Below are 27,292 nucleotides of genomic sequence, written 5' to 3' on the forward strand. Positions count from 1 at the left end.
CTTCAAGCCGTTTATCATATCTGACATAATTATAATGCCACTGGAAATCCTTAAATTTTGTATTTCTTCTTCATGAACTTCAATTCCTTTCCCAAATTTATCTTACTATTCTTTTACTGATTATTCAGTGTATAAGCTGAATAACATGGGGGGTAGGCTACTATACTGTTTCACTCCCTTTTCAACGACCGTCCCTTTTTCATATCCTTCGACTTCTATAACTGAAGTCTGGTTTCTGATCAAGTGTATACAGGTGTGTTATTTTTTATCTTCAAATAAAAAGTCGTTACTGTTTCGAACTAAAAAAGGTTTTTTCTGCACAGAATGAATGTAACATTGAAGTATTACACGACATAAAATTACAGCAACAAACGATGTCCATAGCAAGAGCTGTAGCAATGGTGCCAAAGATGATTTTCTAGTACAAGCATGGAATTCATAATTTCCAACATCCCCAGAAGGAGCAAACCCTCTCAGTATCTCACCCTGTTAGTCCAAATTCTTGTGTTACTTTATGATGACTAGTTCTTCACAACAGCTTTGACATTACATTCTATTAGTGTTCCATTTGTTGAAATTTGCTCCAATCAATGTGTTTAGTGTGGCCTTTGTACCCAATTACCTTTGACAAGTCAACTGTACCTTTGTTGTCACACAACAGTTTAATTAGGCCCACTTTTAGCAAATGGGATATTTCTCTTCATAGCTATTGTAGGCAAAGTGCTTCCTGGCAGACAGAAGTTAATGCCAAGTAATCTGCATCAGTCACCTAGAATGTTACTGTTGGTATTTTTGCTGTTCCACAATACTGCTGCACCTTGTGCCACAAACAAGAATTCGGTGCTTTATTTCCTATCTTCTGCGTCCCTAGCCCAGTCAGGATCAATGAATCCTGTGATGTCATGATCCTCATCTTTGAAAATTGTACTTCGACATCTTTAGTTCCCTCTAAATATTGAAGGACTGTTTTCACAGCTTGCCAGTAAGATATTCCTGGGTTGTTATTAAACTGACTCACCACTCCAATTACACATGAAAGAGCTAATCGTGCCTACATTAGGCTACATATGACTTCCCTTCCTGAGATAAATCTTTATGGCAGGCCCCCTCCCCCTCTCCCTCTGCAGTAATACTGGATGTTATGATTTAGCAGTGTGGATGCAAGATGCCAGCCTTGCATATTATATTTTTCTAGAATCTGATTTATATAATGTGTGCTTCATCTACTACAGTCCACATTTGCGATCTTTTGTTAATCAGATCCACAGGCAACTGGACATGGCTCAAATGTCCTATTGTTTGAATTGTTTGTTTAGTTTCTCTTTAAAAGCAATTTTTTGTTGCAGATTGTTACAAAAGGTCAGTATATCATCAACATAAATTGCTATGATGAATATGTCTCTTCCTTGATTTTTCTGGTAAATGCAGGGGTCAGCTGGTGAACTGCTGAAATTTACACTGAGTAGAGCTTTATCCAGTTTGACATTCCAACAGTAACTTTTCTGTTTACATCCGCAGACTGCTTTTTAAAGTCTTTTCATGCTTTTATCTTTTACTGTTTTTCTCACATTGCCAAACACGGGAATTATAATATAAATTTCTTCTTTCAGGTTTCCTTGGAAAAGAACTGCACTTACAACACAATGATCAATGTCCAAGTAACATTTAACAGCTAGACTAAATAATTAAATGAGTGAATTGCATCATATCACCAGTGCAATATGTTATTTCAGATTCTAAACCTTTCACTTGTGCACATTTCTTACGAGTTAAAAGGGTGAAGTATTTGCCCTTGTAAGTCTTTTTCTGTCTTAAAGATCCACTTGGCATAAACAGTCTTTTTTTTCTGCATGTAACTTTAATTCTTCTTGAATTGCATGAAACCATTTCTTTTGATCTTTAGATTGCATAGCCTCTTCCAAAGTTGATGGTTTTGCTTCTTGTGAATCATTAGTGGGATAGGACACATAACTGCCCATCTTCTTTGGTCCTGGATTTGGGAAGAGTACTTGTGGATATGGTCTGAAATCTTTTTTTATTCTGACTGAGCCCAGTTCTTCTGAAATACTATTATACAACCTGGCATCCTTTGAGTCATCTTGTGCTACAGTGTTTTCTGATTCTGATGAAACTTCTTCCAATCCAGTTTGATTCTTCTCCTTATCCGCTAACAGAATAAATATTTTGTTTGGTCCCAATGAATGATTAGATTTTCCTAGCTTGTTTATATGCTTTTAAATTGTTTCTCCTTTAAAGGGAACTTTTGGTTTTTATAAATCTTTGTTAAATGGGTGGAACAAACAATACACTTACTATCTTTGCAGTATCCATCGAGCATGCACTCAACACATTTTTTGTCCTGTTTGTGCCTAATGGCTTTTAGTATTTGGACAAAAGCTTTACTGCTGAATAATCTCAAATGTTGGATGTCAGATTCTGGCATCATGTTCAAAGTTTTTGCTGATGATGCAAATCTAATACAATAAACTGTAATGGAGACTGCTTCTCCCCAAAATTTCATACATAATTTCGCATCATCCGACATATATTTTACCTTTTCCAAGATTGTTCTATTGTGTCTCTCTGTTATACCATTTTGTTCGGGAGTGTGAGGTATTGTTTGATGTTTAGCTCCTTTGTTGTATAAGAATTTTGTTAGTCTCTCATTCATATATTCCTTTCCATTAGTAGTTCATAAGATACAAAATTCTTCACATGTGTGATTCCCTACAATCCTTCTAAAACTGCGAGTAACCTCAGGTACTTCATAGTTACTGCTGACAGTGCATAAAAGAATCTTTCTCAAAAAATCAGTCAGTCAGAGTTAGGAAATATTTTGCATTCTGGTCGGTATAGTTTGTTAAGTTGCACAAATCTGAATGTACTAATTCCAAAACTTTTTTTGTTCTAAAAGTGGGATGTGGGAATGGAAGTCTGGTTTGCTTGGATGTTCTAGGCAAGTATTGCATGGAGTGTAAACCACTTCTTTATATCTGATGCCATTAGCCACAGCTTTTCATAATTCACCAATGGCATCCAAGCGTAGGTAGCACAATAATCTATCTCATAGCTGTGTGTCATTAGACAAGAACATACACTTTGCTTCAACAGTGTGATCACTCAGTCGATCCAGTTTATGCGTTTTGTTGATTAATCATGTTGTGTCCATCAGTTTCTTCTCAGCATCACAAATGTGACAGCTTCTATCATCAAAAATGACTGTTCTGCTGCTTTGCTTGTGGAAAGTAGATTTGTACTCAACTGAGATATGTAGTGCACATCCGTCACCTAATATTTGTGTGCTCTCTGCCCACCAATGCTTCAATACGCATACAACATGTAAGTATTTATTGTTAGTCATGAGTACTTGCAAACTGAATACTGACTCAGTGAGACTAAAATCACACAAGTGATTCTACATATGTGCTGATGCCCTAGAATCTGTATACCAGGCTCGGTGTATAGCTTTGTTGACTCTGTCTTATACCTTGTTTCATTGATGGCAGACTTTCTACTTCTTCTTACTGTGACAAATCTTAGCTATGTCTCCATATTTGTTGTGGTTATAACATCTCGAACCTCTGGGAACGTAGTGTGGGTTATTGCAGTCTATTTTATTTGCTTGAAAAGCAGATGAACAGTTCTCTAATATACTTGTCAAGAGTGTTTCCAGCAATCCTATTCTTTGGATAAGTCCGGAGTCCTCAAAGATTTATTTTAATTCTTTCATGCTTCTTCTGCTTCTGATGCGTTCAGCAGATGCACATGAGTAGAAGGGTTAACTGATACGATTATTTTAGCCCCAGCAACACATATTTTAATCTCATCTGTGATCTCGTTTGTTATGCAAATACAGTTTTATAATCAACTGCCTCATGACGCCATTGACTAAAAGACTAAAAGGAAGAGAATATTACAACAAATTAGTGCTGAAGGAACTTATAATATTCATGTTCTGTATCTGTCTCTTGAAGTGAACTTTTGTGACATACTAGAGACACATGTAGTTTTCTTTCCTTCAAGTAAGTTCCAATTTTGTGTAATACTGGTAAACTGGGTGGCCTTAGCCAATAATCTGTTTTTTTTTAATCCTCAAGTAAAAAGCAGCAACAGTTTGAATCTGTAAAAAAGGTTTATTTTAACAAAGAATGACTGTCACACATACTGTTAAAAAACACCAAAGCACTGCCCATCCACAAAAAAGCCCTTAGCAACAGGTGGAAAAAGGACATCAAATATGATTTTCTAATAGAGGTAATTGTCTGTTGCCATCTAACAACTTCTCACACAACTGTTCCAAATTTCTTTTACAGTACTGCACAGGAATGATTCAATATGGTTATATCCCTAAGTAAAAAGTGGATCAAAGAACTAGAATCAAAATCTGAGAGAACACACAATGTTGTACTGGGTAATTAGTGGTCATTAGAAACAAAGGTAGTAACTGTAAGGAAAGGTACAATGATTCAGATAAAGTTTACATTCAATGTGATGTATAGCAATCATACTTTAAATTGCTATAAAATAATACGGACAAATTGCACAGTATTCCAATGTGGCAACTGAACTGAGCTTTTGATTTCCATCACATCAATTAAATATTTTATGGAAGTGGTATAAAGTGATGACATGAAACAAATGGTGTAGTGTATTACAAAGGAGACTACAAACTAATATACACGAGGAATTTAAGATATGCTACTGAGGTGGTAATAATAACTTACAACAAGGTGTGAGGTGGCAATAATAAATTACAACAAGGTGTTACAGAAGTGCCCTAATTACCTCAAAAGGTATTGTTGGAAACAATATAACAATTTTTTTTCACAAAATTCTAATGGATAAATTTTGAGATTGCACTATTCCAGAGAGGCTCCAAACTAATTCTAGTGCCATTAACATATAAGAAGCTTTTGTTATCGCAGCTCAAAGCACATACCTTTAGCTGATATACATTACAAACGGTGGTATTTCAGTGATTGCCATATTGATGACTAACAGGAACTTATCTTCTATTTAAGTATGGCCTGTTGTCATCAAATATAGCTTATCTGATTAGACATTAAAAATAATTATACATCTTCTGCAAGTTTGTGTGTTTGATAATGACAGTGTTAAGATGGCTATTGTTAAAATCAAGTACAAAAAACCAACATGTTGCAACTAAATACCACAAATGAGGAACACCATCAATTAATGTGGAGAATGATAAAGTAGCATCACAAACAAAATACATTCTGGAATTGTAATAAACATGTCGCTGGAGTTCGGAGATAAGGCTAATCAGTACTACAAGGAGCTTCAAGGACAAACACATCTAAAGCCTTGCAGCAAAATGCTTAATGATACACATACTCAACTAGTGTTGATTGTGTTTCTATTGATATTAACATTAAATTTTACTCATTCAGTGCTTAGCAATATTAATGACAGTGATTCCAACGAAGTTGAAATAAGTTATCGTGGAAATGTATGCTCTCTCTCTCTCTCTCTCTCTCTCTCTCTCTCTCTCTCACACACACACACACACACACACACACACACAATGTTATTTTCATAATAATTGTAACAGCATGTTACTTGCTATTACTTTCAGAGCCGCAGTGAGAGGTCTTTGCCAATATGTGAATTAAATGTTGCTTGTAATATTGTGCACAAACGCTTTTGGTTTCCAATAAAAGTAGAAAGATTATGTCGCTGCCACAACACATTTCAATGCTCCCAAAGATGGAGTCAAACACCAGACAATTATACCATGATGCTCAGCAACCGTTCTCAGTTAAAGGTATGTAGAATATGACTCAGGAAGTATGTATATTTAATAAACATATCTTGAGAAGAAACAAAGTTAACCCCCTTAATTTTTCTGCATTATAAGCTTCAGTGACTCAATACAAATGACACAAGCTGTACAATTTGTGTATTTCTTTACAACTGTGTGTGATTTTAAAAATACAGGAATATATGTGCTAAAAAATAAAAATGGGAATAATTTTATAAATAGCATATGCAAATTCTTTACATGATGGTTTTTATATTTTCAATTCTATAACTCTTTATGTTCAGTCTGCAGCTCTCTGAATGAACGCTTGTATGAAAAAGCATTATTTTCAGTAGGAAGTATTCACATTCTTATCATGCAATACATTCATTTCTTTTCGATTTCTTTATGAACACACACGATCTCCATAAGAGCTGACAATAAATTTAAATAATACAAATATCTGAATATTCTTCTAAATCGTCACAACTTTCCTGTAGTTTTTATTTCATAAGAGGGTCAATGATAAGTCTAACAGTTGAACAACTTTTGTTCAGGTGCAGTTCTCCTGGACAAACATAATTTCCAAGACAACCACTTTGTCCGTAGAGTTTGCCGCAAATGTATTAATGCTTTCTTTATATTCTAACACCACAGTACATATTAATGCAGCACATTTTTCAGGCATTTCAGTAAATACACTTACATAAATTTTTAAAATTAACTTATGTATGAGCATTTCCAACTGTCTATAAATATCTTTAGGCCTGCAAATGTCTTTTAGAAGCAATTAAATTTCACGTGTGATACATCAGTGTCAAAAGCATTATAGGGATGGAGCAATGCAATGAGAATCAATTAGGAAATTAATGACACACAAGTATGGACAGTAAGGACCTGTGGTTATTTATTAAGGGCAATTTTCAAAAATTCAGAGTCATTTGTTTTGATGTCTTCTGATAAAGGTAGCCATACTTAATCAAAAAAAGGTCATTTCCGAATCAATCTCTCCATCACGCAAAGACTGTAATAGACAGATCCAAAACTGATCTCACGCAACAGTACCTGATGTGACAGTTAACACACAATAAACATTGGGAATTAAAGCTTACATTACCAAAGGATCACACACTCGCCCTGAATAAGAGTAGTGTTCTATACACCTTGCTACTACTCTGCTTGAAAATTAGATACTTTATTTGAACTGTTGTGCACCAATCACTACATTCATTAATATATAAATGACACTAAAGAGCAATATAATTAGCATTCAGAGACTTTTATTGTCCACAAAAACAGTTTGCGCATAAAAGAGCATAGATAATAAGAGGTAAAATAACAACATGAACATATACAATAGTTATATTATTAAATGGGCAATTTGGCAATAAAAAAATGCAACTGTGAAGAAAGAGGTGCCTCTTAAGCTGCATTCAATCAACATTGGGAACATCACAACTACGTCCTCCAAGGTGTGCAGCAGAGGGTATGAGATGGAGTTCAAAACAGTGATTGCTTGTCGTTTTCTGCAGTTGTGAAGAGCCATTTCACAAGAAAAATATCATTTCTTGATGTGGTGCTTTCATCTTACAACTCAAGTCTATTTAGTCATTTCCAAATGGTCAATACATCTTAATGTCCTGCACCTAGACCTTCATATAGAACTACCCATGCAGTGAACTGGGAGCAGTGGTTTCCCTATACATTACTTTCTGGGTTAGTGGTGGACTAGAAAAAAGTGATACAGCAAGGAAAAGACACAAACAAGTGGAAAATAATGGCAATGTCGAGGAGGGATCTACTGAAGTGAAAAAATGCAAGCAAACACAGTACCAATTAGTATACACTGAGACCAAATAACTGGTGGTAACTGTGTGTGTTTTTTTTGTGTAAAAAAATCCCCTTTGAGAAGTTCTGAGGTGTTGATGTTTGGGGGAGTATTAAAATAATGAGTATCGTAATGGGAAAGTATGTTCTGGGAAACTCATGCCATGTAACAACTGATGTAAAACCATTTTTCAGCTTATTATGATGCCACTAAGAGGCTGCTGTGGGTGAATGGACAAAGATATTCTACATAGGTGATGCATGGAAACTTATATCACAGCATACTCTTAAAACTAATAGCTGTGATCTCAGTGCATGTTTTACTATGTACTTTTGATTTTTCATCCCAATATCAGTACCAAAGATCTCTGCAGACAGCAACCTCCTTCACATGTGCTTCATTGCTGCAACCCTCCAGCCTCTACTTAGCTAACTGGTCCTGTTTAGTACTTCTACAGTTCCTTCCCACTTCTACTCTGAATGTTGTCATATAGTTTTTCTTTTAGTTTTCCTTCTCACTTCTGGTTTCTTGTGCCTTTTGTTTCTTCCTTCCCTGCAGCTGTTATTACTTTTCTTCTTCTTCTTCTTCTTCTTCTTCTTCCTCCAGACATTTGAAAATTCCCTTCTTCAGGCATTCAACTAATAATTTATCAGCTTTAAGATTTCTTCTGTCATTCAATTTCACTGTCTCCCTCCAGTCCTATCCTATTAAACCCACTTTAACCTAGCGTCCTAGATAGCTTTCCCAAGTACTTCTTGATTTTACTCCAATGCTTTCCAAATGAAAAAATCTCTGATTCTGAAATTTAAGATTTTTACAACTGCTGTTAGGCATGTAGCCAGTTTTTCTATTTATATTTAACAACTATAGAGTGTATAAAAAATTGATGAGTGTCTTGATGAATCAATCATATCCGTAAACCATTATTATGGTAAAATAACTGTTTCAATATTACTTTCTTCACACCATTTTAGTTTCCTGCATCTTTCATTTTCTGACTTGTCAATTTTTCGCTGTCCCCTGTCCCACCTCTGTTACATACAATGCACTTAGCTTTTCACTCTTATTAACTCGTGATGATGTTTTATCAGTAATATCAGTCTTGTATATTACACTGTCTTCCACCTCTAAGCTCTTAGGTTTTCAAATCTTGTCCGATGCAGTCCCCAAGAGTCAGTCTTTCCTTCTCAACCCATCTGGTAAGTCTCTCCTGACCTGGGGTTCTGGGTGATTTTTCTGAACTATACCCCTTTACCTAAGCCTCTCTAGTCCTTTTTCTTTACCCCTCTTCCTTCTCCTTCAACTCTTCTGCCAGAAGGAGGAGCCACTGGCTCCGAAACCTTGTAAAAGTTAAATCCTTTTGTGCATGTGTTCCCCTGCTGCAGCTTGGTGAGTAGATTTTTTTGTCTATCTGTTTATATTATGTTATCAATAATTGATTATTTTCCTTGTTTCAATATTTATTTCACTTTAGGACAATTCTTATATTATGAGTTGGCTACAAAATAAAACAAAAATTTGTTTGCCAATCTACAACAACCTATTTTAACCATTTCAGTTCTGTAACAACATCAGTGAACTGCAGAAATGTACAACAGATGAACCTGCGATACAATTACAATCTGAAACAGCCACAATTCCACGGGGCAGATCTAAAAAGCCTCTAGTTCAGACAAAAGCTGTTGTAAAGTGCAATTGTCCAATGGGACGTTACTGGAAGAGGATCAATGAAGAGGCAGGCAATGAAACTTCAACAACTGTTTACCAATGTGCTGACGTGAGTAACAAGAGACATGATAATCCAAAACTATATGAACTGACTTTAATATTATTTGCCCTGCAACTCGCAGAAACCTGTTAGACAACCAAATGCTTCAAATATAAAGATGAAGTACTCATCACGCATAGAAAAAAAATTAATTCTTCCATCATACGAAGAAACTGCAGTGATATTTCCTACAAAGCATATAAAACTACTCAAGTTTTTGAATTTTTTCCCGTAAGAACAATAATAGAATTATTCTAAAAATGAAAGGAGAAGTAAGAAACAGAAGAAAAAACTGAGAGGAGATGAATGAATGGTTCCAAAATTTTATAGAATCTTGGTTGATTATTTCTTTCTAATGCAACCCACAGTCGTCCAAGCCTCCTACTTACTTCACTTCATACGCTTCATCCATTTTCTGCACTGCATGTAGTTACATTTATAACTACACATTGGATATATATTCTGAGTGATTATTGTCATTGTTGTAGTAGTTGTTGGTGATGGTGTTGGGGGTAGTGGTGGTGTCTTCAGTCTTAAGACTGGTTTGACACAACTCTCCACACTGGTTTATCCTGTGCAAACCTCTTCATCTCTGCAGAACTATTTAAACTTACATCAATTTGTACCCGATTACCACTGTTAAGCCATCGTCTCCCTCTATTATTTTTACCCCCTTTCTCTCCTACTTCCTGTCCCTCCATGACCAATCTTACTTTTCCTCAGGATTTTTTTGTCAACCAAACACTTTTTCAATCAAATTGTACCATGAACTTCATTTTCCCCAATTTGATTCAGTAACACTTCCTCAATCATTTAATCTTCAGAATTCTCCTGTAGCACTTCATTAGTAATCATTAAAGTTATATCATTATTTTACACCAGAGTATATGTTGAGTTCTGCACACAGCTGTTACTCGATAGCCTGCTGAGGCTGTATATAATGGTGTCTGAAGCATTACATTTCTGGCTTATACCAGAAATGTAATACTCATATTTGTATTCTCAAAATGTTTCTAATACTAAGTTGTTTCTACATGATACAGTTACATTAATGTGACCACTGTCTATGTATTACATCAACATGCAATAACCAATCACAGATGGCAGGTGGCACGACTAGCACTGAAGGATACATAAAGCACATCAGGGGGATGGGGAAAACAGTGAACTATTTGTTATAATGCAGAAATGATTTATCAGGCGTCTAAAAGGGCATGATCATTTGCTTTCAGGCCAAGGGTGGAATCATTTTCCGAAACAGATAAGTTTGTAAACTACTTGTGTGCCATCATGAATGAAGTGTACCATGCATGGCAAAATGGCACTTTCCAAAACTGGAAAACTGGTGTCGACACAACTGTGGTGCACCACAGGTCATGGATGACAGGGCTGGATGACAGCTTTGGAGATATGTATGAGCAAACACATGTGCAACTGTTGAGTAACAGAATGCACAGGTAAATGAAGGGGCTACCAACAATGTCTCAACAATCGTTCAGCGAACGTTGTTGCATATGGGCCTCCACAGCAGGCACCTGCTTCATGCACTCATGCTGACTGCTGTTCATTCATGACAAGGGCTGGAATTTGCACACCAATACTGCAACTGGATGTCCACTGAGTGGCAACATGTGCATTTTTCAGATGAGATGCATTGTATGTGCAGATGATCACTGGTGTGTAAGATATGAAACATCTAATGGCAAACACCCTGCAACAAGGGAGAGAACTTTATGGCCTGAGGAATGTTTTCATGGTATTCCCTGGGTGAGCTCATCATTTTTGATGCTGCAATGGATCACCACAAATACACATTTATCCTTGGAGGCCATGCAGTTTGTTTTTCCTTGGCATGATAACATCTCCCAGCAGGACAATACAACGTTTCACACAGCTCACAGTCTATGCCTGGTTCAAAGAGCACCAGAATGAGTTAACCTTACTTCCCTGGCCACCAACTCACCAGATTTAAATCCAATCGAGAATCTGTGGAACCATCTCGATCGGGCTGTATACCTTGTAGATTCTCCACCGAGAGTCCTAACGCAGCTGGTCATGTCACTGGAGCTGGCATGGATACCCATCCCTGTCGGTACCTTCCAAAATGTCAATGACTTTCTTCCTGCATGTATCACAGCAGTCCACACTGCAATTGGTGGTTAGTCAGGCTTTTGACAGGTGGCCATATAAATGTGAGTGGACTGTGTGTTAACCTAAAAATTTGTAATTTTCTGTGGGATTTCCTATTTGTTCACTCTTCAATGCAAGGATGAAAATATGTTTGAGACCAAATTTGCCTTTTCAGCAACTTGATAAGAATCTTAAGACTTGGGAAACAATGTCAATTTATGCCTTCTGCTTAACTAAATAAATTACTTTAGCTGGGAATATTAAACTGGTTTCAAAAGGAGTCAATTCTACATCTGGCTTAGTTTTAACATATCTACTTTTAAAGCTAGTCAAGTTTAAAGTTTGCTAGCAGTCATACTTCTCAAATAAGTAAAATCACCCTTTTCCCACAGTGGTTTATGGTACTTGAAACCAAATTAAGTGTGGCAATAATACATTACAAACTCTGTCCAGGAGATTGGTGGTAGTACTGAAACGATGCCCTTTTTGCAAATACTTCCATAAGGCTGATACAACTACATTTCCATAAATCTGCAATTACTTCATTCCTGAGGTGACATTTCTAATTTCTTTCCTATGAATTCATCAACATTTGCAAGAAAAAGTTTGTTTGTGAGATGAAAAGTAAGGAACTGTTAGTTTCATTTCACCGTTAATAAAATTTACAAATAGTGTTTCAACTTACCATTTCATGTATTAGTATCTTTGTCATATATTTGGCAAATAATTTTCTAAGTTTTGTAAATGTTTAAAACAAAAATAGAAAATTACATCCAGAAATTGAAAGATACGGTATAACCCTGCTTTTACATTACTGGGACTAAAATTCTCCCACCATTTACATCATCTTTTTACTGCTTCCATCAAATTTACAGTGTTCATAATTTTACTTGGCAGCCATTTTTGCACCAATATATTTATAATTTTCCAACGATTTATGTTTTACGAAACAAAATACACAGAGAAAAAACTGACATAATTGACATAAAATGATACATTACATGGTTAACTTTCTTGAGCCTGGGCATTCTATGTAGTAGATCTGAATTGGTAAATGTAGTAACAATTCATGGCACTAGTGCTTTGTCACCTGACACTACCAAGCTCCACTCAGCTTGAAGGCTGAAGAGAGTAACTGTTTAAATACAAGTCAGATGAAGGTGAAATTTCATATGAACATTCACTTGCCTCTTTTCACTACCAGCCTTAGCTTTCAATGCTGTGTGCTACACAAAATTAAAATGGTGAAATTACTGTAGCCACATTGTTTCAGTGTTGATTTCACCCTGCTATTATGATAATGATTTGTATATGTACTGCACACAGTATCATCTGCTAGCTCTTAAAGGCTGACTAGGTTGGCTGTGCTGACAAAAGTTTTGCTACAGACCAAGGCGAGTTAATTTCAACTGACACAGCTACTCCTTTCAACCAGAGCACAAAGAGTTAACTGTGTGTACTGTGTAACACTGTTTGTAGCCTTACATAACTGATCAAAGTGCTGGGTGTTAGCTATTTCTTTCAAGTAAAAATTTAGCATTTTCCGTTGCAGTTTTAAGAGGGAAAATATTATGAAAAGAGATAGGAAAATCTTTTTGATGGAAGAGAAGGTAAAAATTCTTGAAAGAATTGAAGTTTATTGCAGAGCTCACATTGTATTAGTGCAGAGTTCAGTGGTGCCTCTGTCCACACTGAACTCAACAGTCAGAAAAAAAGACTCCATTTTGGAAAGTGCATCTAACAGTGGCCCAAATTAAAACAAATCCAATAAGTATGAGTAGGACTTGCACACTAAGTGTTCCATACAAATTTAATTATGTATACAGTTCATCCATCCTAGGAATCGAGCATCTCGACAATTTCTGCCTGTTATCAATATTGGTAACCGGCAAGGTATCATTCCTGGGAATTCCAAGACTTTAAAGATAGTTTCCAAGATCATTTTCAGATTTCTTCCCTTAATTGCACCGTGGAACATTGCTTCTGACCACATTTCATGATTCTAGGTCAACTGGAAGTACCCTATAGTTTTTATGAATGAATTTGTGAGTATAAAAATAAGTGACATAAATGGCTGCATCTTTTGACTGGACTAAGAAGCTTAATTCTTTTATACCACCAACAGGACTGTTGAATGGTATGTGGCATAAATGGCCACACCTTTTGATTGAAATCACTAAGTAGCTTAAATTTTTTACTCCACCATCAGACTGCTGATCAGAGTATGTGAAATACATTTGAATGTGATACATCAACCCATTCCTGAGAAAATGTGATATATCAGCCCATTCCTGAGAAAAAGGGAATCTTAACAGATGAACAGACAGGTAGATAGAGAACAAATGATTAAAAACAATATTTTTCTCGTGTGATATAAAATTACAAATTAACATTTTCAGATTTTTTTCCGTTTACTTTTACTGTGAATCTTTGCTGCTTTCCAAATTTCATGATTTCAGGTCAATGGAAAGTAACCTACACGTTTTCATGCGTGAGGGTTTGTGAGTGTCAAATAGGAAAGAGGGAAGGAGAGGGAAAGACGAAAGGATGTGGGTTTTAAGGGAGAGAGTAAGGAGTCATTCCAATCCCGGGAGCGGAAAGACTTACCTTAGGGGGAAAAAAGGACAGGTATACACTCGCACACACACCCATATCCATCCGCACATACACAGACACAAGCAGAGATTTGTCTGCTTGTGTCTGTGTATGGATATGGGTGTGTGGGCGAGTGTATACCTGTCCTTTTTGGCCAGTATATCCATCAGCAGACAAACTTAATTATTAAGAGTTAAGCTGAAAATTATGAAACTGTTCTACAAACTTTCTCTGAAAAGCATCTACAACGGATAGCTATGTTGCCCACTAATGATACCAACATATTAATTTGTAGGTTACAAACATATTAGGATGTTCACAAACACTGTATGTCTGTTAGCAGACATTTCAAGAGCCAAAACCAGAGAAGGTAGTGATGTTGAAAGTTGTGGTCTGGAGCAAAATCAATGTTCTAACACATCACAAAGATGTTCCATTAGTTTTAGGCTGGAACTCCAGACAGATCTTCCCATTTCTGGATTATTATTGCCCACAAACTGTATTATGACAGGGTGCATTTTCATGCTGATACAAACGATTATCCTCTCTGAACTGTTCCTCTACTGTACGCAGTGGAAAATTGTTCATATCCTTCTGGATTTAGTGTTTTTTTAAGCATAATAAGAGGACCACACACTAACTACAAAATACAAGTCCATATCATAAAACCTCTTTTTCCATACTTCACTGCTGGCACTAACAGGATGTCAAGTAACATTCTCCACTCACTCACTTACCCAAATCCTTTAATCAGATTGCCACAGGGTATAGCATGATTCACCAATCCAAATCACATGTTTCCAGTCATTAACTGTCCACCTCAAGCATTGACTATAAATACAAGTGACTTGTGGGGAGTTGCTAGACCACTGTATCTCATTCTTTTTAATTCTCTATGCTAAGTCATTGTTCTAGCAGGACTGTTAGTAGCACTTCAGAAACCATGAGTGATAATTTCCACTGATTTTATGCCATTTTTTACAATCACTCTTCACAACACTCGATGGCCACAGTCTGTCAGTACATGAGGTCTCCCTGGTCTTGATTTAGACATGGTTCTTTCTTCATTTTTCCACTTTACGATCGCCTCACCAACAGCCGAACTGGGCAGCTTTAGAACCACTGAAATGTCCCTTATGGAGTTGTTACTCAGGTGACATCAAATGACTAGTCTATATCTGAAGTCTCAGAGCTCTCCTTACTGACCTATTCTGCTGTTTACAACTTCTCTACTGACACTACAACACTCTCTGTCTTCTATTGTACTTGTGTGTTCACCTCTTGTGACATCTAGTAGTCAATTCTGCATTGTGTAGGGTTGTAAGAATACATCTGAACAAATAGTAAAGACTGAATCAGTGATGTGATGCACTTGTAGCAACAACAATCACCAAGATACAAACTAAAAATCATTTTTGAAAACTGGGTTCACAGAAAGTCATGCCACTTTTTAAATATGAATTAGAATCATTCAGTGCAAGGTAAGTAACTTGCAGAGGAACTGTACTAAAACTGAAGAAAATAGTCAAGCTCCACAAAAATAATGATTAGGATGATACAATTGATAACACATGATCAGTTGTAGGTACAGCAGTCTTCCATTCATTGATAGGATACCAGGAAAATGCAATGACACTAGAAAGGTGACTGCTTACTAAACACTCATGTGGCCCATCCTAGAATACTGCTCAAGTGTTTGGGTTCCATACAAAAAATGACTAACAGGGGATATTGAATGCATACAAAGGAGGGTAGCAGAGATTATCAAAAGTTTGTTTGACCCATAGGAGAGTACTGCAGAAATGCCAACAAAACCTGAACTGCCACACACTTGAAAATAGATGTCAACAACTCCAAGAAAGCCTACTTACCAACCTTCAAGAAGTAGTATTAAATGAGGAATCTCAGAATGTACTACAACCCCTATTTACTGCGCCTGAATACATGATCAAAATTATTACAGCATGCACAGAGGCAATATATAAGCAGGCATTCTTCGCGTGTTTGATATGTGAATGGAACAAGAAGAAAGCTTAATATGAGATACGATCGAGAGTACCCTTTGTTATGATTTTCACAGCAGTTTGCAGAGTACAGATGTATATGTAGGTCCCCTTGATACACATACTATTATCAGGCAAATTTTGTGGACAAAGCACCTGCTGCTCAGTATGTACAAATCAAAATGTAAAACTTAAGAGATAAGCAGATGTTGACATAAAGTGGAACTGCACTTGTTAAAATGTCCTTATAAGTTATTAGTGGCATAAAAACTATTCTTGCTGTGGCCATTGATGATGATGATGATGATGGATTCAAAACTAAACAAGTACCGTAAAGCTAAGTTCTGTTAATGAATGCTCCTTCCAGACTAAATACCGAAAAATGCTGCCTAGGCATCAATAGTGCCGACACTAGAAAACCTTAAATCACTTAACAGAAATCCTACCAGATTTCTTTTGGAACTTACAAGCGAATTACATCACTCTTAACAATATTTTACTGTATCCCCACTGTGTAGACATATTTTCCAAGTGACAGGGACAGACCACAACAGTTCATGCTTTTCTTGGGGAGGATTGAGAGGGAGGAGGTCGAGAGAGAGAGAGAGAGAGAGAGAGAGAGAGAGAGAGAGAGAGAGAGAGAGAGAGAGAGAGAGGGGGGGGGAGAGGGTGAAGAGGGATAGGACTGAGAAGGAGAGGGTGAGGGTGAGGGTGAGCAGGATGGGGAGTGGGAAGGTGAGAAAGCAGAACTAATTCACTCTATGCTATTTGCTTCCATCAATGGCAACCTTCTAGAATATATTTTGAGTTCTAACATAGTGATCTAACCTCAATATAACAAAATTTCTATGTGAATCAGCACTGACCCCAAAAGAATCTATTCTGCGACACCATGTCTGCCCTCTTCACACAATATTCGAAAAGGAATGGCTGCAATTAACTGGGGGATTAAATGACCATTTGTAATATTTAGCCAAGATTGTGACTTGACTGAGAACTACTTGACCAGTAACTGAATCACATCTGAACTGTCATATAATACACATAATGGGAAGAAAAATGCATAGAGGCATGAATAGGATTAATCCAACAGTCTTGGTTGTAGATACAGCAAATGAATAGAGGCATGAAGAGGATTGATCACACAGTCTTACAAGGGGAGGCCACGATGTTTGGAAAACAGATTTACTTCAAACTTCGAACACTCGTAGTACTCCATTGGGACAACAAAATGTGTAAACAGTAGCGCGTACTTCTCAAATGTGTAAACAGTAGCGCGTACTTCTCAAGTGTTATTGAGAAAATTGAAAGATAATTTCGGTCATCAAATATATACCTGTGCATTATCATTTTCACCATGAAGCGGCGGCAGCCGAGCGGTTAGCGTTCGAGCCCCGTAATCGCTGAATCGAGTCCCGTTTGTCAGTTTTTTTTTCCCCAACACAGTCATATTCTTTACTATTTATATTACAATTGATATAATGGGAAAAATACATGAAATCGGATGAACTTTTATTAAATTTACAACGTTATTTAGCAGTCTAAAAATTTACTAGTCGATAGTTACGAATATTATGTTATTTGTGATAATAAAAATTTGTAGACTGCCAAATAACATTGTAAATTTAATAAAAGTTCATCTGATTACATGTATTTTTCCCATTATATCAATTGTAATATAAATAGTAAAGGATATGACTGTGTTGGGGGAAAAAAAAACCTGACGAATGGGACTCAATCCAGCGATCCAGCGATTATGGGGCTTCATCAAATTATCTTGCGATTTTCTCAATAATGCTTGAGAAGTGCATGCTACTGCTTACAAATTTGATTGTCCTAATGGAGTACTACAAACGTATGAAGTTTGAAGTAAATCAGCGTTCCAAACATTGTGGCCTCCCCTTGTTAGTTTTAGATACAGCAAATAGATGGCTCAGAGAGAGAGAGAGAGAGAGAGAGAGAGAGAGAGAAACTGTGTTAGTTCAGTTTTATTTTACAGGTAGGACAATGTAACTGAAATGCTGCAATATCTGAAATGAAAGGTGCATGGATAATGAACGCCTTAATATATTATGCTAATTTACTTAAAATATTATAAGAACAAGTTTTCCTGGCAATTTTTGTAAATATTCTTCAACTTCCTGAATATGGTGGACAATTTCTCATATAGAGGTCCCAAACAATCATTCCTTCTGCACTCCACCCGTGAATGGCAGAGGGTATTTTCTTTACCATATTAAGGCTTCCTCCACTTACAAACATGTCACAGCTAACATGCAGATTACTGTAAAGGGCACAAAAGTCATGGGGAAAAAACATAGCACACCACTAAAGATTAAGCCCATACTCAATCTTTTAAGGCATGTTTCTCACTTAGGTGATATGGTATGTGGTAAAACACATTGTAATGAAGGTCGTGCAATGCAATGCTCATCTGTTCAGCACTTGTGTTCACACGGAAGTGATATGACAAGCAGCAAGACTACAGTCATTTTTAAATCGACACCAACCTGTGAATTAATAGTCATTTCCCATACATCAATCACAATGAAATTTTATCTAGCCTTCAAAATAACAATAGTTAACTTCTGTATGTTTCAGTACTGTATCTGACATAATTTTGGAGATATTCAAAATTAACTAAATTTTATAACTTCCCATTAAAAGGAATGTCTGGACATATTAATATGTTTTTGTAAATAGATAAAAGGATACCTCACAAATAATGGATATAGTTCAACTGCAATATCTCATAAGTTCTCTCAACACAAATGCAAATTCCACAAATTCTATTGAATGAGTCCAGACAGATTGTACTTTTTGGAGCAACTACTTTCAGCTACTTTTGACAAAGCAAGTCACAAACTTGCAACTTACTACTTCTCCTGCTGAGAAGCTACTCATTACAATATGTAATTTTGTGCAAGTGTTTGAGTGATATTAAAAATGCCGCTATGAAACATTTATTTTTGTAAGACCACATTTGTGCTACTTTATTTAATGTGGATACAATAATAACAGCAACAACAGTTACATGTTGAAAAGCTACAACTATTAAATAACTTAATGAAATTCAGCTAGAGGTGTATTCATAAAAAAATGTTGCCAGATTTGAAGTGAGATCATATTTGAACAGTCATCCTGCATGAACAACATGTTGATTACACATAGCACAGACAGAAATAGCAGGTGAAGATGTATTCCCAGTCTGTAAGCACTCATGCATGTTAATGTTTCGGCTTGTATCAGCAGTAGACTAAAAAGAGAAACACGAGTCAGCTCCACATAGTAGGCGGCAATAGCTTCGCATGTGGTGCACTGTTGCCAACTTTGCTATAGACAACCTACAACATGTATCCTGTATTTACTCAAGACTGGAAAGAAATTTCAATGTGTTAGCTACACCTCATATGCAGAAATCTGTGACCTAAAATGTACCAATTATAAACTGGCCAGTGATTACATTCTTTATTGCAAACTTTTCAAAATGTACTCAGTGAATTACTCATTTCAAAGTACTGCAAAAACTATGGACAATAGGGAAAAGAAAACCAGTTCATTAACAAGATGTCAAAAAAAAAAATGATTTTTTTAACACTCAGTTTCCTTGGAACTGTATTAAAAATACTGCATAGTGGAGAACACACGCAAACCTAAAAACTGTGGTTTTTAACTTCTCATACAAAAAGTTAAAGCTTTACTGAGAAACCACATATAGAGACAGTTGTACCTCGACTTCATTTACATACAACAACATTTTACAGGCCACATCATACAACTTTAAATTTAGTTCTCCCCTTCCCTCCCTGCATGTCAAACAACACTATTCTGTGGAGCAACCAGCACTCTGTTGTGCCAGACACGTGCTGGTGTTGTATTGCTGTCTTTCCAGTGTGAACCAGTAAGTCACTTCAACTACATTTCTGTGTGTTCCATCAATGCGGGCTGCTTCTAAGACATCACCTCAGTGGGAATTGTGTCTAACCAATTTCCAGTCCTTCCTTTCATTTCTTTTCAATCTGCCACAAGAGGGCAGTCTACATGCCCTACAAACTCTCCTAAGTTTGGCCACAATGGTCTTTATTTGAAGTCTACCATGCCAGTACCTATGTGTAATGGGTACTGAAGTGTATTATTTAATACTAAATGAACTTCAGAATATGTGCAGGCAATTCATACATTTGTGTACAGATGTATATGAAATTTGGACATTATCTGCAGTTCCCCAATGAGGCCCAAATCAGCAGACTGAGTAAGACTTAGAGATTTCTGTCTAATTAGTGCAACCAAATAAAAGAACAATAACTTCACTTAAAAACTCCATACAGTTTGTGGACTTGAATTACAAGATATTATTCATGCAAACCATATATAAAATATACACTTTGTGCAACAACATAATTTAGAGATTCTTTTCTTGTGGGATATTTGACTTCATTTGATACTTGAGCCACAAGATGTTCTACCTATTAAAACATTAGTATAACTTCTTTTTGTGAGGAATAAGTTATTTTCTGATTTGATTTTCTCATTACACAGGCAAAGAAATGTGAAACCAACGAAATCTGTGGATATGCACGGGCTGATATGTACTCAATATATTACCAATGTTCCTGTCCTGCTGGAAACCTCTGCTTATTTGTGGATTACAACACCTACAATGTGACTGAACTATTCTACAGTGGAGCAGCATATCAAGCTCTATGCACTCCTTTTCCAAACAACTTATAAGATATTCATATAATGTTCTTCATAAATGAGTGTATAAGTTTAAACTTCAAATTTACTATGTTTTAATTTTGTACGGGAAATTATAGACTATTTTCATATTGTCTCACTTCTCATTCTTATATATCTACAAAATCAATTATCAGAAAATACCCTAATTAAGGAATTATTAAGTACTCTGTGATACTAACACAAAGTACAGAACACCCAAATTTAATTGAAATCATTTCAGAAGAATAAGAGTAATGTTACATGTAAATAGTGGTGCAGAAAAGATTGTAGACATAAGAAATTCTTCAGTTACCTTCACAAAAATACTGAATGATTTCTATCAGCTAATCCGATTGCAGAAGAAATGTTGTACCAACAACTAACTACTACTACTTCTACTACCGCTGCTGCTGCTAAAGCACAGACATGCAAGCACATGAATGTGCCCTTACACACACACACACACACACACACACACACACACACACACACACACACACACACACATTTTCTTTGCATGGTGGTTGTGGTCTGCTCCTACATAGTTATTTTCAGGTATAAACACTCTCTCCTTTTATCTTGTTTTACATTAATCTGATACAGGCTTTGAAGCTGATTTTACACTCTACCTCGTGCTATCAAAGATTTCAGAACTGTGAAACAAAACATCACATACATCAAAGTCAGACAAAATCATACACTTGTACAGGCATACAAAAAAAATTAAATACATGGGAAAGTATAGTGTTCAGAAACAATGAAATTTTGGTGTGCCTTACAGGATAAACTGAGAAGCTGCTTGGAGTTGAAATGTGATACATTTTCTTCTTGTGATTTGCCTTGCCTTGCCTTAGCCTCTGATGAACTTATCTGTTTCCAGGTTTATGATGAGACATTTATTTTATGTGTGTACTAAATTTTGTGTTCTGATGAACTTATCTGTTTCCAGGTTTATGATGAGACATTTATTTTATGTGTGTACTAAATTTTGTGTTGAGATAAATACTGAAGCTATCTACAATATAAATCTTTCTTATAAGTTATGGACCACTCAGGAAAGTACAAAAAAATGAAAGAATAAATCAGACACCTGAATCAAAAAGAAACACAAGGGTCAGAATTGGAATTCAACTGCAGAAAGTAGGTAACGAGACTGCATAATATTTAATTTTATAACAAAGAAAGAGCTTAGATTTGAACAACTGACCTAAATTAGATGTAAGTGAAAGAAACAAAATGGAGAACTTAATAAAAGAAAAAAGTAGGCGAATAAAATAAAGAGAGAAGAAGAAAATGGTAAAATGTAATACCTCCCATGGCTGAAGGAACTGAGAACAATTTTTTTTTGAGGGGTACAAAAGGAACTAGGATAAAAATTAAAGATTTGAAGGATGCAATAGCCTTATGTCACTGGAGAGTTAGTTCCTATCAGTGGACAACAGTAGCGTGTAGAGCCAATGCAACGAATCAAGTATAAAGCAAACACTCACATCTCTACTGTTATATTCTGCATAACCAAACATTTGAAAATGAAAGATGGCCTCGGTAGCCCAAAGACTGTGATTGTGTGTGTGAGTTGTGATTGTGAGCATGTGTATATTGTCTAATTCCAATGAAGGCATTTTTGGCCAAAAGTGTACTTGCTGACTGACATTCTTTTTGTTGTGGGACTGAGCATCTCCACTACATGGTGAGTAGCAAAAATCCTTTTCTAATACTGTTATATTCCGCAGCAAATTTAGAAAAACTATGAATTAATTTACTAGCTTCAAGCAGTTATCTGCAACTCTGTGTTCTTTAAATCTTTGTCTTAGTAAGGTATTGCCCATAAACTGTAGATAACGTGACAGATTGCTCAAGTTTTGGTAGTGTCATTAATGTTAGCCTTCTTTGCATATTTTAAGTAATTCATGACATAAGGAATACCACTATGGGACAACTGGAGATGAAAATCAATTGCAAAAAAGAATGTAATTATAATATATGCCATTTACGCAAATGGGAAACAGACTCACAATATTTAATCTGATCATAATAGTAAGACAGTGGCATTATAGATTCAACACGAATTAAAACTGACTTCTACCATTTGAGATTTGACACTGCAGAGAAACAAGTAAATTATTATGAGAGAGATTTCCTAGCCATTATTTACCTTCACAACACAAAATGTGTAGTACTGACAACACAAACCTATGAAAGTAAAGGCAGCATTAATATCTTGCTTTCGGAATTAATACTTCCTTCCTTATGGAGTTGGAGAAGCTTTAAAATGAAGACCTGGTAACTTAGATCCCAGGACGAGAGGAACCATTAGGTAGTGATGAAGAGGGAAGGGCAAAGATCCTCATCTACGCTCATCACTACAAGTGGGTTTCTCTCATATAGGGGTATGTGTGGCCAGTCCTTCTTTTGTACTGTTCGCAATGTATCCATTCTCCTCCCTGAAGAAGACACTATTAGTTCTGAAAACTAGATAGTGTCAGTTTTATGTGCATCTACTAGTAGTTTTATACATTTTGTTGCCTCAAAGCAAACAATGACCAACAATTCCCTCTCATAATTCATTTGTTTACTTGGTCAAATTTTACTTTGATACAAACAAGTAAATCAAAGATCTAATCACCAAGTGGCAGCAGAACACACACGTAAAAGACTGTTGTGATTGGCAAGCTTTCAGTGCTAGTGGATCCTTCTTCAGGCAGAAGGTTGAAGGGGAAGGAAGAAGAGTGAAGGAAAAGGACTAGAGAGGTCTAGGAAAAGGGGTAGATTTTGGGAAAGTTGCCCAGAGCTGCGGGTCAAGGGAAACTTACCATACGGGATGAGAAGGAAAGACTGACTGTTGGAGATTGCATCGGACGAACAGATTTGAAAACCTGAGAGCTTAAAGGTGGAAGACAGGATAATATGCAAGACAGAGATTACCACGAAAACATCATGTACGAGTTAATAAGCGTCGGAAGCTAAGTGCATTGAACATAACAGAGGTGGGAGGTGGCAGTGAAAAATATATGAGAAAGACAATGAAAGATGTAGAAAACTAAAATGGAGTGAAGCAAAGAGCAGTTTTAGTAGTAATCTCTGTCTTGCATATTATCCTGTCTCCCACCTTTAAGCTCTCAGGTTTTCAAATCTGTTCGTCCGATGCAGTCCCCAACAATAAGTCTCCCCTGACCCACAGTTCTGGGTGACTTTCCCAAAATCTACCCCTTTTCCTAGACCTCTCCAGTCCTTTACCTTCACCCTTCTTCCTTCCCCTTCAACCCTTCTGCTTGAAGAAGGATCCACTGGCACTGAAAGCTTGCCAATCACAACAGTCTTTTACGTGTGTGTTCTGCTGCCACTTGGTGATTAGATCTTTGATTTACTTGTTTGTATCAAAGTAAAATTTGACCAATAAAACTAATGAATTATGAGAGGGAATTGTTGGTCATTGTTTGCTTTAGTCAACAAAATGTATAAAACTGCTAGTAGATGCACATAAAACTGACACTATCTAGTTTTCAAACTAATAGTGTCTTCTTCAGGCCAGCCACAATAGTCTTATGTATGTGTTCTTCCGCCACTCAATGAGTATATTTTTATCTATACAATTACATAATTTTATCAATAACTGATTGTTTTTGTTGTTAAACAAGTAAATATTTGAGCACAAGTTGTATGAATTAAAGCCAAAATAGAAAATAAAAATCACTTTAAATACACATTAAGTATATCTGTGTTAGGAAATTATTTCTACGCTGTAATTCAACTTCTGGAAAGATAAAAAAATGTGCTTTTTTTTAAACACATTACAAACTACTACTCTATCATGCCAACTAAGGTCTCTGTAACAACTTCGGCTGAATAAAAATACTCAGTTGTGAAGTACGGTAAGTGCCTTCTTCAACACAGGAAGTCTTTGATGGGAATATAATACAGAAATCATAGGCACATAGTACGCCAAATGGTATGTACAGCATAGATGAAAAATTCGTCCTCTTTTTCTAAGTTATCAAATTCTCCACTCTGAAGTACAGCACACGATTTCTAAATTACAAGACCACTTCTACTTACTACCTACATCTACATCCACACCTACATCAATTCTCTGCAGTTCACCTTACGGCACCTACAGAGGGTACCCTGTACCACTACTAGCCATTTCCTTTCCTGTTCCACTCACAAATACAACAAGGGAAAAATGACTATCTATATGCCTCCGTATGAGCCCTAATTTCTCATATCTTATCTTCATTATTCTTAATAGTGTTCCTCAACTATTCAACAACTGCACTAATTTTCTGGTAAGTAGCAGGATGGGAGTGATGTGTCAAGCTCTCAAAAAATTAAATCTCACTCCACAAGAATTAGTAAAATGCCATTCTAAAAGGAATACTGTGTGTGTGTGTGTGTGTGTGTGTGTGTGTGTGTGTGTGTGTGTGTGTACAAATTAAATCTCACTCCAGAAGAATTAGTAAAATGCCATTCTAAAAGGAATACTGTGTGTGTGTGTGTGTGTGTGTGTGTGTGTGTGTGTGTGTGTAGAGAGAGAGAGAGAGAGAGAGAGAAGGAGGAAGGGGGGGGACTTTCATCTTACATCATTAGCAGTTCTATGCCACTATTTTGTGATGACTGTGTTATCCAAAAATTCCAATGTAGTGCCAACCACTGCGCAACCAAATATTTGACTCATCTTTTACTGCATGTCTGTTCCATAAAATCAAACCTAAGAACCAAATACAGTATTTTTCAAAAACTTGAAAATACTTAACTTCTCATAGATCCTGAATTAATCACATAGAAGGATTGATCTGCAAAGTGAATGGAGATTTTCACACAAGGAATTTCTTTGGAGTCTTGATAATTTGTTATGGACAATAACCATTCTCAATGAAAGTCATTTACTGTCTGATTAGTGGTTCTACGTAACTAACATGATGTACGTAGTGCTTATGTCAAATTTTTGATCACTCTTTACAGTGTTCACCAACCGAGGTGGTATAATGGTTAAGGCACTGAATATTATTTCCAGAGAAGGGTATTCAGACACAAGACCAGTTATTCATGGTTCCCAAACGATTCCCTAAACTATCCAATGCAGATGCCATTTTCGATGCCATTCTTTTCCTTCCTCTTAACCTCTTAATTTTTTGGTGAATGATTGGATCTAAATGTTTCAAATGTGTAGATGTACTTCTTTCTTGGTGTCACTGTCAGGTACACTTCCACAACTCCTAATAAAAACAAATTTTTTATCTACAACCAATAGTCTGATATTTGTACCAAGGTCCTGTTGAAGAGAAATTTTCTTGATCAGGTATTTTATGCACCTGCTGTGCTACCTTTGTTATGCATGTGTGTTATCTCTCTCTTCTTTAGTCTCTTAGAACTTATTTACAATGTACTGTGCACCTGATATTTGGATCAACATGTGTTAGAGAATTAGTGATTTTGACCATTAAATTTAATTATACAGTTATCGAATGCTGACCATTCATCTCCAGTGAAAATAAGAAAGAAAATATTGCAGCTGAAGCTGAATGAAAAGGACTTTAAATTACATTTCAAGTAAAAACATTTATGTGTAAAACTCTGCATTTGTAAACAAATGATGTTTGAAAATTAACTAATCTAAAAGATACAGAACCACAAATTGCTGGAGAAACAAAACGGTTTAGCAGCCAAATATGACCAACAGATTCGCAAGAGTCATAAATAGGGTATTATTCAGCTAAAGGTATGTTTCCCAAAACAGAAGTTCACGTGTTGTCCTACATTTTTCCCTTATTCATCATGGAAGGTTAAATGTGGAGTTTCAGTGTAGTGATTAAAATACAATGGAACAGAACAGTATGATGAAGACAACAGTGAACATGCTACATCATATTTGCTGTACTGGCACTGCAGATATTCAATATCAAAAGACGAAGCAACCACATTTTCCAGATCTTTCCCATGAGCCTTTCCATTCCTCTGCACTTTAATCACTTGACTGAAATTCCACATTTGCAATTTGACAGCAATAAGTGATGAACATATGACAACACAGAAATTTTTATTTTGAGAAATGTGACTGCAAATTTTGACATACAGTTTAACTTTTTTGCAAGATAAAATACCTCATTTATGACTTTTGTGAACCTGTTGACCATAACTGTCTGTTACTCTGTACTGTATCTTCAGTGACTTATGATTTGTAGTCTTTAGATTAGCTAACCTGCAATCATTGATTGTGCACAAATGCAGAGTTTTACAGATAAACGATCTTCACAGGCCGTAGAACAGTAACACCTCATTTTAAAATTATTTTTATTCAGTTTTAGCCATTCAAGCTGTGGTACTTTCCCTGTTAGTCTCAGAATGAAGATGGCACCAAGAGTGACTGCAAAAAATTTAAAAGATTGCACGAGCCATATAGAACACTGATGCTCAGACGAGTTGTTAAAAAATCATGAAGAAACACTATCTTGCAATTTCATTTAACAATAGATACTTAACAAAGGCAA

General features: G+C 36.2%; 2 protein-coding genes across 4 annotated transcripts in view; one reads left to right on the forward strand and one right to left on the reverse strand.

Annotated features, from left to right (window-relative positions):
• LOC126253090 (uncharacterized) overlaps window positions 1-27,292 on the reverse strand; it is a 96,061-nt gene that overhangs the window by 13,670 nt on the left and 55,099 nt on the right. The gene's annotated exons all lie outside the window — the stretch shown is intronic.
• LOC126253091 (kappa-scoloptoxin(11)-Ssd1b-like) lies at window positions 5,240-20,922 on the forward strand. The gene is made up of 4 exons (XM_049954194.1): window positions 5,240-5,470; window positions 5,597-5,785; window positions 9,148-9,366; window positions 20,625-20,922. Exons 1-4 carry the CDS (start codon window positions 5,255-5,257, stop codon window positions 20,814-20,816), a joined length of 816 nt encoding a protein of 271 aa, XP_049810151.1. The 5' UTR covers window positions 5,240-5,254; the 3' UTR covers window positions 20,817-20,922.

This window comes from Schistocerca nitens, chromosome 4 (assembly GCF_023898315.1).
Source record: "Schistocerca nitens isolate TAMUIC-IGC-003100 chromosome 4, iqSchNite1.1, whole genome shotgun sequence".
Lineage (NCBI taxonomy): Eukaryota > Metazoa > Arthropoda > Insecta > Orthoptera > Acrididae > Schistocerca > Schistocerca nitens.